The 20,971-nt window shown below is 40.1% G+C and overlaps 3 protein-coding genes across 6 annotated transcripts; all 3 read left to right on the plus strand.

The window, feature by feature from the left end:
* The first annotated feature begins 1,195 nt into the window (after nucleotides 1-1,195).
* On the plus strand, nucleotides 1,196-7,098 carry zdhhc23b (zinc finger DHHC-type palmitoyltransferase 23b). Of its 3 annotated transcripts, none has more exons than XM_064350725.1 (6): nucleotides 1,196-1,488; nucleotides 2,433-2,592; nucleotides 3,636-3,811; nucleotides 3,982-4,635; nucleotides 5,686-5,853; nucleotides 6,354-7,098. In XM_064350725.1, exons 3-6 carry the CDS (start codon nucleotides 3,675-3,677, stop codon nucleotides 6,625-6,627), a joined length of 1,233 nt encoding a protein of 410 aa, XP_064206795.1. In that variant the 5' UTR covers nucleotides 1,196-1,488; nucleotides 2,433-2,592; nucleotides 3,636-3,674; the 3' UTR covers nucleotides 6,628-7,098. The 3 variants fall into 3 exon arrangements, with proteins under 3 accessions (XP_064206795.1, XP_064206796.1, XP_064206794.1); XM_064350726.1 differs by having other exon boundaries at nucleotides 2,526-2,592; XM_064350724.1 differs by lacking the exon at nucleotides 2,433-2,592.
* A 1,206-nt stretch (nucleotides 7,099-8,304) lies between these two features.
* Nucleotides 8,305-14,080, plus strand: LOC135263104 (T-cell immunoreceptor with Ig and ITIM domains-like). Of its 2 annotated transcripts, XM_064350731.1 has the most exons (5): nucleotides 8,305-9,556; nucleotides 9,742-9,850; nucleotides 12,341-12,676; nucleotides 12,770-12,864; nucleotides 13,462-14,080. In XM_064350731.1, exons 1-5 carry the CDS (start codon nucleotides 9,551-9,553, stop codon nucleotides 13,666-13,668), a joined length of 753 nt encoding a protein of 250 aa, XP_064206801.1. In that variant the 5' UTR covers nucleotides 8,305-9,550; the 3' UTR covers nucleotides 13,669-14,080. The 2 variants fall into 2 exon arrangements, with proteins under 2 accessions (XP_064206801.1, XP_064206802.1); XM_064350732.1 differs by lacking the exon at nucleotides 8,305-9,556 and having other exon boundaries at nucleotides 9,596-9,878.
* Nucleotides 14,081-15,239: 1,159 nt separating this feature from the next.
* LOC135263110 (cystatin-B-like) lies at nucleotides 15,240-17,598 on the plus strand. The gene is made up of 3 exons (XM_064350741.1): nucleotides 15,240-15,449; nucleotides 16,595-16,696; nucleotides 17,082-17,598. The coding sequence occupies exons 1-3, from the start codon at nucleotides 15,378-15,380 to the stop codon at nucleotides 17,208-17,210; spliced, it is 303 nt and encodes a 100-aa protein (XP_064206811.1). The 5' UTR covers nucleotides 15,240-15,377; the 3' UTR covers nucleotides 17,211-17,598.
* The last annotated feature ends 3,373 nt before the right edge of the window (nucleotides 17,599-20,971 follow it).

The raw sequence follows: 20,971 nt of genomic DNA on the forward strand, positions 1-20,971 counted from the left end.
GGAGTGAGTTTTGAATTTGAAAAATAAAGAGCAACGAGGCTGTATTCCTATTCTGGCAGGATGTGATGACAAAATAATGGAGTGTTAACTCAATCATTCTTTTATTTAGTACATTTGTTGCATCCATCACTGGGTACACAACTCAAACTTGCAAATACAGTGAAATCCTTTCTCTCTGGTATTAAGGCATCAACAGCATATAACTCTGTTGCATAACTTTGGTTGCATACATAGTGGTACAATACCACTGTGTTTTTTTGCCAGCTGCGCTCCATGGGATGTTGCCAAATGATAATGTCGTATAGCAAGTTGATCTCATTCACAGGACCAAGGGCACCTACATAACTCATCCCTCTGTTGTTCTTCAGTTGCCACACTAAGGTAAACAGATATAAATATAGAATTGAGTCATGAGGGGTCGGCAGTTGGGGTAAGAAGAGTTGGCGCAAGTAGCACTCAAAGCAGATATAGCATGTAGTGATTTGTTTTAAGTAATCTAAGTAAATTACAGGGGAAGTAAAAAAAAAATTAAAATCACAGATGTTTCAGCTGTTAGCATTCAGTGTGCAATGATCAGTGTGGAGGGGGAGATAAAACAGTCTGCATCTTATATATGACCATCTTTGTGACAATTGGGTAGAGATTTTAAAAGAATGGAAATTTGTAGTTGGTATGCTGGAGGCCAGAGGCATTCACATGTAACATCTCAGACTGGACCTGCACTGTTTAACAAATTGTGAAGATTCTGTCATAATTAGCATCCATTGTGACTAATAGATGTAAAATTACAATGAGCAAATCAGGACACTTCTCAGCTCATCTTATATCACAGAAAGGCCACACATGGAACAGCAGTAAGTAACAGAAGACTTCATAAAACCTTACAGGTACCCTACCGCATTACCAACGAAGCAAGTTTGATTTTGTGTTGAGTGGCCTTTGCATTCAAATTATAAACCTCTCTGCTAATTGTGTTTTTTCATCCCAGTTTTTGAAAGCAAAATTTAGGGGGCAATTTTATATAATTTCCATGGAATTGACAAATCACAGTATTAATCAGATAAAATACAATTTCAGACACTGTGAATTACATATGCTTTTCAGCAGCGTACATTACACAAATTTTTTCTGACAGTCCGCGTGCGCCCCCTGTGTACCTCTCACGACATAACAGATAGTTTTCCAAACCCATAGCTGAACGCGTCGGAAAGATACATCTTCGTGAACCCGCACGTTGGACGCACTCTCGTGGCACCACCCATCAACAGGAACATAAAGTGGAGTGTAGTCCACGCTGTTTGTATGGTGAACAATAGTGAAACACCTTGAAGCGTGTTTAGTACGACTGAAATCATATAAGAAGGAAATATCTGTCCTGATGTTATCAGAATACATCTAAAAGCTGACACGATTTTCTCAAGGAACGTTTTAACTCCCCATGTCACACAGCCTTCACCCCAGCTGATCCTGGATCCTCTCCGAGAATCGGTAAGTCATTCGCAGCTTCCGCATAACATTACCGGTCACCAGAAGAAGACAACTTCTTGTTAATGCAGTTGGTTTCGGTTTTGTTTTTCAACACAGCATAGATATGGTGCTACATAATTTATTTTCAGTTTAACGAGTTAATTATTGTGTGAAATTATGAACTTTAAAATAGTGCATTGAATGAGAATTGAATTCGTATTGTAGGCTAAAGGAAAATAGGAAAACGCATCGCTGTCTTTATCAGCAAACATATTGCGAGGCATGTCCGGAAAAGCCAGTGCCCCCACCCTAAATATGTTACGTGCTTCCCTTATTGGTAGAGTTAGTTCGTGCCAACTTCTTTTTTCAACCGTCACCTGACCCTGTCAGTTATTCTGTGATGAAATACTCCAGGGCTACTTAATAACTTAAGTTACAGATGAAAATAGCAACTTGTGTCCTATATTAAAAACATTGCATTTCCGCTATTAGCGTGTTTCAAAGATTAGATGTATTCGGTATCAAAGACTAATCATAACACTACGGCGCCAGTGCTGAAACCAGAACTTGAATAGTGCTGTGGCAAATTGCCCAAGGAATATTTTCATTACATTACATTACATTTATTTAGCAGACGCTTTTATCCAAAGCGACCTACAGAAGTGTATACCAAAGGTCATTGGAACAACTAGCCTACAAAACACAGGTTCAATAAGGTACAATACTCATTTTGTAGTCATTCATAGCCAAGAACACAAAGTTCCATAACTTACAGAATATTTCATGTGGATGTAGGTCTTAGAAGGGTGGATTGTTGCTCCTCAAAGGCACATGTTACTGAAGTGGATGAGGCTGCTTGTCTTCTTATCTTTCACATGTACAGTACCCCCCATACTAAGTCTGAAGTGGACTCAAGGGCAAAGGGGATTGCATATGTATGAAATGATGCTTTCCTTTTGGCGTAGGTAGTTGCCTGTGACCCATAGGAAAAAGCATGCAAGCTGTAGGAAAACAAAGTGAGGCATGTACTTGTTTTTTCTTATCCTTCACATCAACAGTACCCCACAATGTCTCTTAAACTGGGCCAAAGCATTGAAGTTGGTTTGCTCAAGTTTGCTGAAAAAGGTACAATATCTGCTTTCAAAATGAAATATTCTGCTAAGAGCTGTTCAGTGGTGTATCAGGAGAAATGTGAATGTATTTTATAAATAGTTTGACTTTTAATTAGTCTATAGCATTCACTGGTTATTTTAGTAACAAAAGTTAGTATACACAAACATATTAGTAGCCTACCAGTCCCGACATTCTCAGCAATTTTCTGTAAATGTTATTTAAATTGAGGGGCATTTGTTGTCCCAGATATTGTCTTGTAACTCTAGAAATGGTTTACTTTAGATTGAACAGATTGGTGCACTCTCAGGACATCAGTGGTCACTGTAAGACTGGCTACGTTTACAAGCACACCAATACCCTGATTATTGGGAGTAATCAGTTTATGCCAGTATTTAGATTATTGAGTGCACAGGGATATAAGTTATGCGATTACTCCAATAACTGCATTTACATTATTCTTTCCATGATTGGGGTATGCTCAACGGAAACAGTGCACTAATGGCAGCCATGCTTGTTTCAAAACGGCAAAAGAAGAAGGATGTCTACTTGCACCAAAAATTTGAAGGATTGGGCAAAAGTCCAGCAGTCTTAATTGAGTTTTGAATATGAACTGATTATGACCTTATGCTGATGAAGATAATCAGATACAGGCATTTATGTGACCATTTCAATAATCAGAGTATTGCCGTAATCAGGGTAAGATGGGTGTAGTGCTTGTAAACACACCCCCTGTAACCTAAAATCCTGCTGTGCCACACTAATAGTAATAACTTTATGCAGCACTTTTCATGAGGTGCACTAGGATCTCTTTCCAACGAAGGACGCAAATAAAAGGCATTGGCAAGGAATTAGGTTAACTAAAAATAAAAAGGGAACACTGAGCACATCTGACCCAGTTTGTGCACCGCACAATAAAAACTAGAGACTTGTCTATTCCCCTTAAATAAATTGACTCTGTCATTAAGACCAGATTCTAGTGTGTCGAAGCAACAGGGATATCAACTTTCGGGGCAGGGTTAAGGCTCTTTGAACTCCTCTTCGATTCCTCTCTGCAGGCTTGTGAGTGTGTACAATAGACTGAAAGGCCAGCCATTATGGCGAAGAGAGCCAGAAAGGCAGCAGAGCCAGAAGATCCTCTGTGCTGCTGTGAGTTTGTGAACCATGAAGGGGAACGGACTCACATGGCAGCCTGCTTCTGTGACTGTGAGCACCTGGATCAGGCCTGTGATAGGTGAGGAGCAGTGGGGAACTTTAGGTTTAAGGCGATGTTAGAAGTTGTCATTCAGTTGTCTTCTTGTATCGCTGTCTCCCCTTAATACACTATTGCTCTTTTTCTCTTTTTCCCCATTATCTGTCACTTTCTCTCTCCATTTCTCTCCTCACCACTTCTGTCTCTCTCAGGTGGCTCAAGGGGGAGGCCCAGAAAGAGGGCGCCCTCTCGCAGGTGGTTGCGGTAGTGCAGGACAGACTGCGGGTGCCCTGGCTCTATGGGGCGAGGCAGGTCGACCTGTCTGTCATTCCGCCACTGGTGCTGCTCCCTGTCCTACTGCGCCTGGCAGCACTGCACTTGTTCCTGGGTGTGTTGGTGATGATTGGGCTGCCAGTGCTGGTGCTGTGGTACTACTATGCAACGCACCGGAGGAAGGGCCGAAGCCTCTTTTTCCTCAGCCTCGCTCTTTTCTCCCTCGGCTACATGTACTACCTCTTCCTCACGGAGGTGGTGCCGCGAGGTGACGTAGGCCTCCTGCAACTCTGTACTGTGACGATAGGTGTGGTGTTCACCTTGTTCTTCCTCGCCTTGACCAAGAGGGACCCGGGGTATTTGAAGCCCCACCCAGCTGACACCCAAAACAGTGTGATCGACCATGGCGGTCCACCTGAGCTCGCCTGCGCCCCCCGCAATGGCGTAAGTCCGGCGGTGCAGTTGTACGCGAGGTCCAGTGAGAGCGCGAAGAGTAACTGGTGTCACACCTGCAGGGTCGTGCAGCCTCCTCGAGCAGGGCACTGCCGAATCTGTGGCTTCTGTGTTCGCCGCTTGGACCACCACTGTGTCTGGTGGGTTTCATTAAACACCTCTGTCTGTCTGGAAGGGTCTATGTCATCTGTTCCCACACACTAGAGAAACATGATGTGGTGGCTGGGTGATTCATTCTGCTAAAACACTTGGTGGCCTTTTACAGCACATGATTGTTGGTAGCGCTGCCGCTAGAGGGTTGGTCTGATTCAGTGGGGTTGTCCTTGGGCCATCATGCAGCAGTGACTCCTGTTGTGATTCAGATGCTTGCAGCATGCCTGATGGTAGTCTATATGAAGTGTACTCCTCCAAATACATAGTGAAAAGAGGTAGCAGCTAATGGCATGCATTACCACAGTCTCGCCTGCACTCTACTGCATTGATAGATCATTTTGCAGTGATGAGTCTGGTCTGTGAATACAATTTGGCCTTCTAATTATGAAGAAAAAAAATCAGAGTTCAAAATGTGTTTGGAAAAATGTTAAGGAGCATCTCAAATCAAAACCTCATTTGATCTTGCAACAGAGCATTTACAACTGCAAACGGCTGCATGATGTTTCAGACAAGAGTGAATGGATTATAGTGCTTTAGCTGGAATTCATGACCTACCACTCAAGAATGATAAAACTGGTACTATTAGTAAGTTTTACTTCAAATCAGGACTAAAGAATCTGATGATGTTAGTTGCTGATCATGATTTTTTAATTGGTGCTATTTAAATGAAATGATACCAAAGCATAAAGCACTATATTCACTGGGAATGGGAGAAACATTGGGGCTATTTGTTCCTTTCTGCAGATCTGTCATTTCCACACACGCACACTCAAAGATTTTTTCATATCTGAGATTTTAATAATGTGGATTAATTACTTATGAATTTGTTATTGTGTCCAACATTGATGGCAAATACCTTTGATTCCTACATATGTATTAACTTATCCTTGATAAACCTTATTGGCTAGCACTGATATTGATGAAGAGAGTTTTGGTTCTGCAGTGGTGTGTATGTGTGTGAATGCATGAATGCAGAGAGAGATGAACCAAGGATCTCAGTACATTTGTTTCGTCTCTGTCACTATAATGTGGACCAGGATTAACAGCTGCGTGGGACAGGCCAATCACCGCTGCTTCCTGCTGACGATCCTCCTCTTCCTGTTAACATCAGTGTATGGGATAAGCCTGGTTCTACGCAGTGTGTGTCCCAAGCAGAACACGCTGTTTGCCCTACTGTACTGCCCTGGAGTCTATACCCAGTACAGGTACCCTAAAACTACACACAACACAGACACAGTCACATAATCGCGGAGTCTACATCCAGTACAGTTACCCTAACTCTACACACAACTCAGACACAACTGCATAGTCTTGGGGTTCTTACCCCACATAGGTACCCTAATGCTACACACAACACAGACACAACCGCATAATCCTGGGATCTAAACCCAGCACAGGTACCCTGACCCAACACAACACAGACAAAAATCTATGTACTGGACTGGTATCTACACCAAGTACACAAGAGAGACCCCTCTGTTCAGCTCCAGAAGCTAAGCCCGATGATTGTGCTATAACTGAATATATTGAGGTACAACTGTGCAGCACTTGAGTACAACTCAACAGAGGGTCTAACTCAACACACAACATGCTCCCTATTTGGATTGTGTGCTGGGTATTTAGACACAACTTTCAACACACAGAAGGTGTAACATATATTTTTGTGTATTGAATTGTGATGTTGCGTGTGTTTGTGTGTTTGCAGCACGGCATTGTGTTTCACCTGTTCCTGGTACTGCAGCATTGTGACAGGGGGGTTGCTGCACCTGCTCGTAGTGCAGTTCTTCAATGTCAGCTACAATGTGACAGAGCGTGAGGCACGACTAGCCCTACGTCAGAAGCAGGGACGAAGACACCTGTGGGGCCTCATCGTCGATACCGGGACCTACTCGCGTGGTTTTCTCGGCAACTGGACCGAGTTCTTGACCATGAGTTCTTCCACTGATGGCCCCTCCTTAAGCCTTACTGACCTTGTGTAGCACCCTGTTTCTCGTACGTCAAAGACGTGGGATTTATGCAGCTGCAAAAAATATTTTGCCATGGTGCTGATGGGTGGTGAAATTCAATTCTGCAATCTCAGTACATGTGCATGCACACTTAGCTTCACCTCCTGTCAGCACTTGTGCAGTTCCCTTTTGTTTTGGGTTGGTGTGGTTGGCTTCCTGGCTTTTCCACTGTATATCGCTGGATGGCAGTATGGTATCACTAGCCAACATGCAGGCAAACTCTAATGGTGTATATTTGGTCACATATATACTATAGATATTAGGCATTTGAGGTTTAGCACAATACTGCCCTTGCATTACATTTATAGGGACTCATCTCTCATTATCTTCTCTGTGCCTTGTTACTGAATTTCTGCACATTGGTTGCCCAGAAATGTGGTCATATCAGTCAGTAAAATGCAGTGCTCTCACTGGTTGCAAGTGACCCTGGCCCATATTTTGACACTTGACGTTTTTAAGTGTGAGTTTGTGTGTGCATTGCTTTACTGCTGGTATAATTGACCTCATATTTACATTTCTGCACTATGCATCAGAATGCCCTCACAGCCCCCCTTAATGGCAGCTGTTAATACAACATACTATTTGGTTTGGTAGTTTGAAAACTAAGGAAGTTTGGAAACAGTGATCATGCCAATGCTGATTTTCATCATTCAGTTTTGCATGGATTACTGTAGCAACAGAATAACCCAGAATATGCAACTGACATCTTATGAATGAATGAATATTTTTGAATGTATGAAGTGTTTAATGTTATATAATCACTGTCATAAATATTTTGACAAATGAGATTTCCCCAAGCTTGTGAAAATGAACAACATTCCCATAGAAGAGAATAGGCTGCTTAATACTTCCCCCAAACCCAAAGGTGAGTTTAACCTGCTGTACTTTACTTATGATAGCTGTTATTGTGTCAGCATATTCCCAGGCCTGAATCATGTAGGTAAAACATTTTAGGTGCATGAACATGGGATTTCTGCAAGACTACTTATGGTTCCTACCTAAAGCACAGAAATAGTCACATAGCAAAGAAATTTTGCAGAAATTTCCATGAAATCTTAGTTAAAAATCCACTGGTTAATCATTACACCCTTCTGACTTTAAATGTTGTTAATCTTAAGTACAAGTATTTTTGTGAAATATCAGACATCTGTGGCATATTGATGATTTGTAAGGAGTTTTTAAAAAAACGCTCATCGTGAGAAGAGAATATAAATGTTCTACTTTTCACATTGTGATGGATTATTCATTTCAAAGTTGAAACAAAAAACAGGATTTTAATTAGTTTTAAATAAGCAGTATGGACTTAAAACAAACTGTTAAAAATCCATATAATAACAACTGGATGCCTACATGTCTGCATTGCATGAACTACTAGCAATGTAGTTCATTGTTCAAGCAAAAATTGTTCTGGTGTGCACATTAACTCCACCTAAGCTAATGCATATTATCATGAAAGATAATCATTATTTATTGCAATTTTGAATTAATAAAGCTATCAGATATGCTAATTCCTTGGGATATGAATACTTTGGAATGTCATATATCTGAAACATATTTAAACAGTTTGAACCACATTTGCTAGGGTACTGAAAATGTGATATTGTAACAGTTACTTCTAACATGGCAATCGTTTTACTATTGGGAAAAAATGTTCATTTCTGTTTGTACACTGATGATCAGAGATATGACAACTGGAGGATGCTTACGCTTACACTGTCTTCCCCAACCCCCAGCACACCAAGTAGTCTCTAGCCAACCCCTAGCATGCTGAGGTGTCTCTAGCAATCACTGAGTTATGAGTTCATGCCACTTACCATCAAGTCAGTTTGTTTCATAATATATATTTCTCAGACGCTGACAGTGCAGCCCGACTTCTCTTCATGTCAGAAAAACCTCACCACTTGGCAGACACCACAGAACATTTGTGTTGCACAAATGTTTCTTGATCTCTTCTCTATTTGCATGCCCTCCCCCAGGCTGAAAATTCAAACTTTTATCGATGGGAATAAACTTGCCTTTTATACATTTTTTCAGTCCTCTGCCAACTTGAGTCACAGGCTTTGCGCTTGGGTCTAGTTTCCTTCTGTTGGACAGTTGTGCAACTGTAACAATGATCTTTTATATTAATTAGTGAAATGCTTATATCTGCGTTGGCAGTAGTTAATGTAATAATGTATTCATAAATTGAGAACTGAAAGCAAATAAACCAAAAAAAAAAACATGCAACAGAAAAAGGGGAATTGATCTCACTTGAGAGTCCATGATGCTAGACTCACACTTTCATTGCATATTTCCTTGGTGACAGAGCACATTATTCAATGAAATATAGAATGAAAAATTCTAATTCATGAACAACAGAAAAATATTAATTTGAACATTCACAGCTCCAAGCATTTCATTGGGCTATTTGAAAAGCACCCTGGTAAAATGAATCATAGGTCATTACAGTTCTTCATTTGGGCAGGGGATGTCCTACATGAAGCCCTTATGTAAGGACTGTTTGTATTTATAGGTCAGAGGTTTACACACAGTTCTTTAGTTTTCAGAGCAGAGTTGGCATATGCGAGAATCCTAGCAGTGGCTTTGTAGACCACCATGCTTGCACAGAGGCGTCAGTGCAGAATAAAACGGGTCCCCGTGGTGAAGCCCACATGCTTCAGCCCTGCAGGAAACGGAAGTGGTTTCATGGTGCAGAAGGCCTCGTTTCTGCAGATGAAGCGAGAGAAATGAAAGCAGTTAAGCCCCCCCACTTACCTTTTTTTCTCAAAATATGTTATGAACATAACTGCTTTCAGATCGTCACAGCTGTTTTGTATGATAATATTTTACCTCCCTTCATGTTTGTAGTTCCAGTATAGCACATACCTTACTGAAGAGTGTACTGTGACACCCTCATATGCTGGTATGTATGCTGCTAATACATGCAACTGACTATGGAATAATTATGGTATCAATTTCATCTGGTCCCCTATCTGTTTCTTCCTTGCCCACGATGTTGTTGCATCTGTTTAATCTCTCCATCCTTGGCGTGAGTTTCATAATGAGCACCATGGTTAAGTGAACAATGCGCTTCCTGTTCTGCTGTAGACTTCACAGAGACGCAGCAGCATGAGGGTCATATGGCCTGATCAGGCACTGCTCTTTCAGAACAGGATCCAGAACATAATCCTGCTGCTCGGGCTGCTTTTCATCACCGGTAAGACCCAGATCGAATTACTGTTCAGGTATGGCTTTCTCTGAACAAGCAGATAAAATAAGAGAGATGCTTGCGAAGAATGGGGTCGTCACACTCGGTGCAGAGAACAAAATACTATTGTTGGTAGGAGAATCTACTCTTAATGATGATGTTCAGATACATTCAAGGGGGTAAATGTGGAATCTTTCCAGGCCTACCTTACAGGTGGGAGGGGTATTCATTAATGGGGTTTTGTATTCAGATTTTGTAATCAGGTTTTCTCCTTTTCCCAGACATTTTCTCACCAAAAATATCCATCCAACCAGGATTTCTAAATTCCTAACAATATCTGATTATCTTTTGCTCATTCCCTAGACCGTATATAAACAAAGAAATAGATTTATTATTGTAGATCAGATGACATCTGTGTACAGCTATATGGGTCTATATCCTCCGAGCAGGAACCAACGAATCAAAAGAAAAATTCATTTCTGCTTCTGCTTATGTGCGGTAATGACATATACTGTAATAATAAGGCTGATAATCCAATGTAGACTGGATCCTCAGCCTTATTATTATGTTCATAATGCCTGCATCTCCTGGCCCTTTTTATGAAATACAATATATGGTCACCCTATGTCAATGTTCTGTTAAAAACTGTCAAGTTCATATCACATCAGGGGCTGGGGCAGACAAGCAATAAAACTAATACTGAAAGAGAATTAAGTGCCCAAACAGGTGTACAGGGAACAGAAAAAGGATTTAGATGTGTCTGCAAAGTGATTTTGCCACATCAGAGCAAATGGGCTGTGGGAGATCATGTTAATGTGCTGATACTAAATTTCACTCAGGACAAAATGCACATCAGGCAAAAAAAATGCTGACTATTTCCCTACAATTATCAGGAGACTCTGTTTGGGGAGCTGGTAAAGCACATAAAAAAACCATTGCATACCACAATGAAAGATTTCCTCAAAATACAAGTGTGCGAGTGTGGTGCACCCTCAAATGTACAAACCAGAGCTTATCTATAAAAATAAAAATATATATAGCTATACTCTACAAATTAGATTTTGAAAGCCAGGGGTATAGTGAACAGTTTATACAAGTAATCACTAAAGAGCAGTTCAAGGATGGAAGTTTATTGTTAGTGGTAATTCCACTCGACTAACTAGCTTGCTTGCTAACTCACATTGCATGAAATTTGTCATCATCAATTATAAATCATTCCCTATTGGAAAACATTGACTGGCAGAACCATATACTGATGATTCCAATACTGATAATTCTGTATATCCAGTATTGTTTCATGGGCAGGATGCAGGAGTAAGTACAGCTGTTATGATCCGACCCCTACCCATCCCTTACCCTAAGTTCCCCAGTAGAGGTCAGCCAAACGCATTGTGATGTATGGTTGCAGGTGTAAGCAAAAACTATTTTAAAAGCCCACAGGCACAGGCGGAGGGGCAGTCCCTTTACCTGCAATTACGAGGCAGGCAACTCACCAACTCACTACGTTTTCCACAACATGGTGACTGAGGCAAAAAACCACCACTTTCCAATTGCATCTCAAATATACTTTGCAGCACACCAGCAAGCGCTGTGCCCCTCAAACTTGTGCAGTAGATGGCACACAAAAAACATCCAGCACAACCACACAGGGATACACAACCTCATACAGCAGCTGCCACTGTCCTACTAAAACACAAAAACTCGAAGAACCAGCATCTTGTTCCTGGGTTATAGTTTTTGGTATGGGTAGACTATAGGAATAGTAGGAGCTCTATCAAGGACCATTTCCCACTAACCACTAAAAAGTTCAGTTCTTTCATTTCATGTTTCAAACTATTTTTAATTGTCAACAAACATGTTTTGTGCCATGAACAGTAAGATTAGCTTTATTTCATGATTGAAGAATTTAATGTTGAAGAATTGTATAGTTTTTTTATTTTACAGAATGTTTAATTGGGTAGACTAATGCTAATGAAATAATATTATTTTAGTTATTTCGTTATTTAAGCAAGAATAGAGCATTACAGTAATGACTTCTTTTTGTTGGCCAACTTGGAAGTTTCTTCCGCCAGAATTCCAATGCTTTTTTTTCCCATAGGGATTTCGGTTTCTGCATAAAATAAGGCATATGTTTAATGTAAGCCTAAGTTTCACATTTTGTTATATGCGATAAATTACACCCATTAATATCTCAGCCGTTAATTTCAAATCAGTAAGAAGTTGCTATATGGGCTTACGTTACATTGGAAATCTGCCGAGGGAACCAACGGCTCAAAAATGCGAACTCACTTCCGTGTTTTTGCACTACAAACGGTAACACTCTATAGGGCTGGTATATCTAGGTATGCATGTCAATGGGCCAAACAGGTTTTGAGAATGCATACAATGTACAAGTATATCTTATGTTTGCATGGAGTCAAAGTGCAGTGCTGATTATTTCTGGTCACAACACATTTCTCTAATAGTTAGGGCTTGAAATTCCCTTCCTCCCTGTCTCAGGGTCCCTGGCTACAAGAGTGACCACACCCAGGAACATGACAGCCCTGACTGGAAACCCTGTGACCCTCACTTGTGACCTGGATGGGGATGGTAAGGTATTCCAGGTGGAGTGGAACAGGTGTGATGGGCGAAAGGTGCTCGTCTTCCACAGAGACCATGGAAAAAGCGTCAACACTGGCTACCGAGAACGCATCTCTGTGGTGACGTTGAACAGATTCACATTGCTTGAGACGAGAGCCAATGACAGCGGAGAATACTGCTGTGAACTTAGTACCTTTCCTCATGGCACACTAAAGGGGAAACTTACCCTGCTCCTTCAGACGGACATGTCACAAGGCAAGCCCTCAGCTGCCCCTCAACACACTTCTGCATTGCTCCACCATAGTACACCAGTGGTAATGTCTCATGAACTTCCTCTCTCTGTTACAGTTTCCAGTTCCTCTTCACTGATTGTATCCATTGTGAGTGGGATTCTGGGCTTTGCAGTATTGGGTGTACTCTTTGCTCTTCTGGTGTCATGTCAGGTGAGAACAACATTGTTTTTTTCCATTCTCCCACATGTGTATGTGTGTGTGTGTGTGTGTGTGTGTGTCTCAGGCACCACAGTGCTTACCACTCCTAGTTCAGTGTTCAGTTTTTTGCTCTCAAGAGTCTCATGGCAAGAAGATGGAAGCCATTGTTATTGCTCACTCTGCCATAGATTTATAACAACCATTTAATTAATGTAGTTGAACTTATGTTAGAGTTAATCTACAGGTATTAAACACCTGAAATGTGTCAGAATTGTTCTGATATTTCTAATTGTACTTCAAGTATGCTGACAGTTACTTGAGTAGAATTCATCACAGTAAGGTATTTATGATCAGTGCTTCAGCTACTAAAGTGTTTGAAAGCTACTTTAAAACGCCCACTTTGCACTTCATATGTGTGTAAATATCAACATATCAACTGTATGTACTGCAGTTTTCTCAGAATGGCACATGAGATACATCTCTTATCTGATACAATGTGACTGTAAGCATGTGACTGAGTTCTCAAGCAAAACCTCACAAATGTCATGATAGACATGTGCCTGTCCAGTGTGGCCAGATCCGAAAATCACTGACAAGTTCTTTCTGTAGGGGAGGCGACGAAGGGTCCGGCACCCAGTGCACGTAGCTGTCCACTCTAGGGGCCTTCCCCAGAGCCACCAGTCCTTCCTCAAGACAAGTCCCTTGAACATCAGGAGGGAAGGACAGGAAGAAAATGATGTGGAGGAAGAAGAAAAAGCAGATTATTTCAACGTCTTGACTTCCAAAATTGTCAACAACTCCTCAAATTCTCCCTAGAGAGCAGAATGCCCCCCCCCCCCCCCCCCCACTAAATAATATATATTTGTATATAAGATAATTGTTAAAATTGTATTTGCAATTTGTTTCTTTCACCTATAAAAAAATACAGGAATGTATATTGCAGACTAAATATTATTGTGCTGTGATTGCTTTTCCACTTATATGCAATACAAGAAATTGATTTATGCAAAAGAGAAGTTCTCTTGTGGACCCTCAACTTCACTGAAATGTAAATTTATTAAAACTCAAAAATGAAATTCGAATCATCTCTGTGTATCAATTGTCAAAAAGCAATTCCTTGTTTTTCTGGTTTTTAAGGAGAGCAAAAGTATCGGGACAGTGACACAATTTGTGTTGTTTTGGCTCTGTTCTCCAATGCATTGGATTTGAAATAAAACAATGAATATGAGCCTGTCAGCTTTAATTTGAGGGTATTTGCATCTATATTGGGTGATGTAGGAATTACATCTCTTTTTATACACCCCCCCCCCCCCCCTTAGGGGAGCAAAGGTAATTGGACAGTTGGCTGTTGAGCGCCGTGAGTCTTTCCAGCAATAGCTCATGCACAAGAAAGCGAACAAAAGGTCTAGAGTTGATTATATGCAAATAATTTGCATTTGAAGTTAGTACAACTCCATCCGGAGGAGAGCCCTAAAGACATATAAGTAAGTACATATACACACAAATACATATAAAAGCTCTATCAAGCCGTACACCTTCATCCCACTGCAGAGCCATCTGTACAGCACCAGAACCGCCCTTGCTCAAATAACTACCACGATCCTACTATAGAAAGCTATTATTTACTGGGAGGCCCTAGACCAGTAACAACCCTGTTGCTGGAGATCTACCATCATGTAGATTTTCATTTCAACCATAATTTGTCTCCGCTGACTCGACTAATATGCAGCTCAATGAGATCTTTAACTGTTGAGTCCTTTGTTAGGGTTGGAGTGAAAACCTGCTGAACAGGGTTGGTTACCACCGCCCTAGAGGTTTCAAGCCATAGAGCGTAGTTGTGATCATAAATTTCAGTAGGCTGTGTGTAGCAGTTTGTTTCCAGAAATCCTGAGAAATATTAATGTAAAATGTAGCCTACGTATTTTATTACATGGCCCTATTACATAGACTACTTTTACAGTCTGTTTTTCATATGGAACGTAACGGTCGTTAATCGTGTTTCAAAATACATCGGGAAAGCTTTTTATTTTGCCTTCAAAAGCATAATATTCCCATTCACTTTAACGGGAGCTCCTACGTTTTGCCCTCAACATACGCAGTACGCGCTAACTTCCGGGGCTTCACGAGCTTACGGTAGCTGACGGCTGAAGCGTACATAAGAACATACATGTCTATGGGCGGAAGACGCGCTTTCACGGAACAAACCAATTTATGGGAAGGGAGAGCAGGGAAAGCAAGACACATTTTTAAAAATATATATTCATGGGTTGTTTGTAACGTTAATAGCGGTATTTTCGTGTTCTTATTTATTATAAATTATCAGATTAATGCAGCCAATTTTAAATAGCAGGATTGAGTTGAATTGATCAATTGGTACGCTCTAACCCTGTCACATGATTTCACAAAATAAATATGGAAGTTTTGCCGTCTTGAGTTGACAGAACGCATCGTATGCTACAATTGTTTTGCTCTGTCTTGTCCAAAACAACACTGTCTTTCGTGTTCGTAAATTCACTCTGATCACTATGCCGATGTTGTGTGGAGGAGCAGCACCACCAAAGGACGCCACTCCCGAGGTGCAGAAAATCTGTGATGAGGTAAAAGTGAATCTCCAATTATCCCTTGAACGAATAGGCTACTATCATTCATTCAGTGAGATAATATGTTCTACTATCATTCATTCAGTGAGATAATATGTTCAACTGTATTTGCGACCCTTGGAATGTATAGCCTAGCTACAGACAGTAATAGCGTTTTACTCATATTTAACGTAACATTTTCACCATGCGAATTACTGAATGTGCCGGGCAGATCTGCCAATATTCAGACTACGAGCTTAAATGGTGATTTTTTAGCTAACAGTTCAGCCAGAGTCTAAAATGATCTTGAGGATTGGCTTCGTGTATTTCAGCTCTTATAAGCTTTCAGTGCGTATTTATAAGCTCTTATGCTAACTTCTCCTCTTATTTATTCCACGAGCCTTTAGTGAACTCACTTGACATTTTATATAAAACGACGAGCGCTGCAAACTGCAAATGTATCTTTGATAGTTAGCACACAAACAATAATGGCTGGAATTACAATCGAACAGAATCCAGTAGGTCAATCGAACAGAATAGTGCCTTCCACGAATTCAGTTAGGGGTTGCTGTCCTGTTTCACTGTATAGAATATGAATATGCGTTGTTTGTCCAGGTGCAGTTGAGAAGAGCCTTGTTTTGAGGAATGCGGTTACAACACGGGACTTTGTGACTCATACTCACGATTAAAATGTGGGCGTTGCTGTTGTGTCAGCCGTTTTAATGGAAAAACTCCGTCTGGCTGCACAGATGATCATTGCTTGGGATCATAAGGTTTTGATTTTGGTAGTTCTGCTTCTCCTCTTCTTATCCATTGCGCGGCGCAATCCGTATGGCAACCGACTTTCCACTCTTTACACGATTCCCCTGCACAGTGGGAGTTAGATGTAATGTAATGTAATGTACTGCTGTCAAATTCAGTTATCATGGCATCAGTGTCCTCCACTTTAATGTTGATGGAGCACATTGTTGCTTTTGAGATCAAAGTAGACATCATATTTCTGATACTAATGAATTTAGTAACTGTAACATAACACAAACTTTGGTGGCAAAAATTGCATTAAGTTTGCAACATTCAGAAGGATTGAAAGACGTGGTCTGTGTCACAGGTGTCCCATTTGTAATGAATGAATTCATTCTGTGTGTGTGTGTGTGTTTTCCAAGGTTAAGGCACAGTCAGAGGAGAAAGCTGGGATGAAGTTCAATAAGTTCAAGGCAAAGACGTTCACTTCCCAAGTGGTAGCCGGAACCAACTACTTCATTAAGGCATGTTCAGTTATAGATCAATGACATGGTTTAAAATGTTTTCAGAGTACGGCTATGGCCAGATTAACACTATGGATTTCCGTCAAATAAATTGCATTTCTTGATTGTAATTTCTGTCCAATTGCAAATAAATAAACAAAGTATTACAATCACAAAAGGCCTAGCTAGTCTACCTAGCACTATGTTGGCTCTCTTATGTGGTTCAATTCAAACATAGGTCTTGCAATGTTTTTATTTCTTGTTCATTGATAAGTATTAATAGAAGCATATGTATGGAAAATTGATAAAATGTGAAGAACCATGTTTAAGTGTGTGCGAGACCAAGACAGAGAGACCTGTCCGGCAAGTGGCCCAATGTCCTCATCGTTGTATACTTCTCCTGCAGGTCGAGGTAGACGGAAACAAATATGTGCACCTGTGTGTCCATAAACCACTACCCCATGAAAACAAGCCATTAACACTGCTTCGTCAAGAGACAGACAAGCTTGACCATGAGACAATTGGTTTCTTCTAACCACCCAAAGTCCCTCTGGATGCTCAAGAGTACTGTGCCTAGTTCCTGGACTACAATGTCTCCTATATTTCCTCTTCTATATTTGTAACTCTTGTAATTCTGTCAAGCAGTTTTTAAAAACGAGTTGCTATGTTTTGCCCTCCACATGTATTTTTTTACTCACCATTCAATTAAAAAAAATAATGGAGTGACTTTTTGAGTTATTTTTGTCAACTAGTAAACAAACTTAATTTTTTACTTTTGTTATAAACATCCTATGAATAAATAAAAAGAAAGGAGTGTAGTGTGGCTCTGTTCAGCTCTCACCATTCCCATACTCTTTTCATTCTTTAACTGCATCATTTCCTCCTGTTATTGTATGAGATTTAATAAAGCATCATTTTGAGCACCTCATGGCTCAGGACTTCATCCATCCATCCATCCATTATCTATATCCACTTATCCAGAGTGGGGTCACGGGGGGTGCTGGAGCCTATCCCAGCTTTCATTGGGTGAGATGCAGGAATACACCTCGGACAGGCTGCCAATCTATTGCAGGGCACCCACACCATTCACTCACACACTCATACCTATGGGCAATTTAGGGTCTCCAATCGGCTTATCTGCACGCCTTTGGACTGTGGGAGGAAACCCACGTGGACACGGGGAGAACATGCAAACTCCACACAGAAAGGCCCCTAGCCGAGATTCGAAATGACGACCTTCTTGCTGTTAGGCAAGAGTGCTACCCAAAAAAGGCCAGCAAGCAGCAAGGATGCTGAAGATGGAAAGGGAAAATGTGGCTCACTTCTGTTGAAAAATGTTGTCTGCACTGCCTCTGACCCAGAATGCACCATTCTAGGAAGTTTAAATTGCTTTATAAAGATTTCTGTCTGTATTTGTAGCTTATTGTTGCACCTCAACATACGGAGATGGGTCACAGTAGAGCATAATAAATCTATAAATTTTTTCATTGTGTAGATGAAATCATTAGTCTGGTCATTTCTACAAAACTTACTCAGAATAGCCAGTAGTATGTACAGTGGTGTTTTTGCATGGGATGAAAACTGTATTTCTTAAACCACCACAATGATATCTCATGTAGATCCCCAACACTTCGGATAATTCCAGATGTCTTAAGATTTGCACTTTGTGGTTTTGCTGGGTTACAGTGAACAAATGTGTCTAAACCAGTAAACTGAGTGAAACATTTTAAAATTGACATCTACACATCCATTTAAAGTGTGACAAGACCTAAGCATTTTCCAAAAAGGAGTCAAAGTTTCCTAACACCTGAAATACAACCGAATAGTTGCAGTTGTTTAGTGAGGTCACAGTTGCTTGATATTCAGTTGGAGGCAGCGAATCAAGCCCAATGTTTTCAAGAATATGTATGTCTTCTACTATATATCAGTAACCCATAGGATTCTACTTGAACCTAGTTATGTTTTATTCTTTACAGACCACTACATAGTAATTAAATAGCCTTCCCACAAATGTATTACTCTATATGTACCTCACTTTCCTGATGCAGAATTATCTGCAGGCTCCCAAACAAACTCATCCCAAAATTGTAGTATGTATAGAATTCTGCAGTTAGCATTTTCACCAATACCCAGACCTGGAAACACATAACTCCTACCCTACACAGATTAAATTTTATAATATAATATTCTTATAGTCGTCTTTACCTTTATCTGTTGTGAAGTGCCTTGCACATAGCTGCAGCTTCAATGCTCAAGCAAAATACATATTATGTGGATTACACAGTCTTTGTTGATGAGGCACCAGAAGTTATGTAGTATGTCTGCTTTATCTAGCAATGTGTGGTATGTTTTATGAGTATGTAGTCTGTGAATTACACTTCCAAGTGTTCATGAGAATGCTGACCTGCAGTCATAGTTTACTTGCGTGATTTTCAGTCACAAACAACATGGCACGGTTATTGCTCAGATGAGGAATATGAGATTGTCAACAGAGATTCTCATTTCAAAAATAAAATAAAGGCATAGCCTACGTATCATCTTGAAGTTGGGTTATCAACACACACAAAAAAAAAAAAAAAAATTCAAGAAAACACTCAAGAAGGTAAATGGTCTTAAAACAAAGGAGGCATACAGAATTTTAGTTCTTGCTTCAGCAAAGTGATGCCAAAGTGATATATCAGACGGCATCAATATTTATCTAAGAATAGGGTATTTCATATTTAGACAAAGGATAAATTAATTTAATTGTTGCTTCACAAAGGTGGCTGAAAGCAAGACCTGTAAAAATAATTTTGCACCTGTTCCCAGGGTGAATGGGATAAAGACATGTCTTTTCTCTTCAGTCCAACTGGTTCTGTGAGCATGCCTTTTCTTGCCAATATCAGACCAAACGGGTAATAAAATAAATCTGGTTTATGGGATGATTATGCAAAGGAAATTTAAGGACAGGATTTCGTAATCTCAGCATTTACATTTGATTATTACTCACTATAATCCTTGCTTGCCACAGCCAAAGCACAACTACTCAATACTGTTTCCAGAAACTTTCACTGTAACAGGGGGACTCTGACAGGACAGGTTAAATCTGTTAATGTAACACAAAGTCTGTATAAGTAGATACTAGCAGAAAGAGTTTGAAATTAATAGGCATTTTTTCATTGAAATGTGCCAGGTGTGTCCTCTCCTCTATTCTTTATGTACGAATGACTGCAGAAGCAATCATGGAAACAGGCATTTCTTAAAGTTTGCTGATGATACAGTCATTGTTAGTCTTTTGAATAATGAGGAGTCCGATCATGAACAAGTGGTAGATGATTTTGTATCATGGTGTGAGGATTTTTTCCTCAAGATTCAAGTCTCCAAAACTAAAGACATGATCACTGACTTCAGGAAGTCACAGCCCTGCCCTACTCACAAAGGAATCCAGAGCAATGGTGTGAACATCGTCACAGAGTACAAATACTTGGGCACTGTTATTGATAATAAATTGTATAAATACTGACACCATCTACGAAAAGATTCATCAGCACATGTATTTTTACAGAAGAATGAACTCTTTTAGGGTGTGCAATGTTCTAATGTCCCTTTTTTATTGTAATTTCATTGAATCCACTTTTAGTATCCACTTGTTCTGTTAAATTGCTATTTTGGGCAGAGTATGGGTAGTGTTTGTATTAAGGGTAGGCACAATAAGCTCAGGCTTCATCCTATACCTTTTTTTCGGTGCAGAGAATATTATGTTTTGGTTTTGGTTTATTTTGATACAATGACTTGGTATTATTTAACCTTTTTTTCATAAATTTATGGTAAAATTGTTAAGACCGAAAAAAATAAATAAATAAATAAACTAAAAAAATAAATAAACACTTTTAGTATCATGGCCTAGTTGGTAGCCTTATCCTGGCTAATAAAAACAGGCCACCTGGATTGGTCAAAGTAGCCAGTAAAGTGATTGGGGTGAATTAACCTCAGCTTAAGGACATTTTCCTTAAGCAGCTCACCAGGAAGGCCTACTCAATTTTAGATTGCCCGGGATCACCCACTCTGTAAGGAGTTCTTGCTTCTTCTTTTAGGCCATCGGTTTAGGGTGCTATAAACAAAGCGTGCCAGAGACTATGTTGCAGTGGCAATAAAAATACTGAACAATCTTAAATACTAAAGGACTGGCTCTTTTAACGTGTACATTTTGGTACTTTAAACATAGCACAGTACTTTCAATGAGGCAGGAGTGGCTCCTTTCAGTCTGCTTTGTCTGTTAATTTTAATTTTTAATTTATTGCATTTATTTTATGAGAT

The sequence above is a fragment of the Anguilla rostrata genome, chromosome 9, assembly GCF_018555375.3.
Source record: "Anguilla rostrata isolate EN2019 chromosome 9, ASM1855537v3, whole genome shotgun sequence".
In the NCBI taxonomy this organism is placed as follows: domain Eukaryota; kingdom Metazoa; phylum Chordata; class Actinopteri; order Anguilliformes; family Anguillidae; genus Anguilla; species Anguilla rostrata.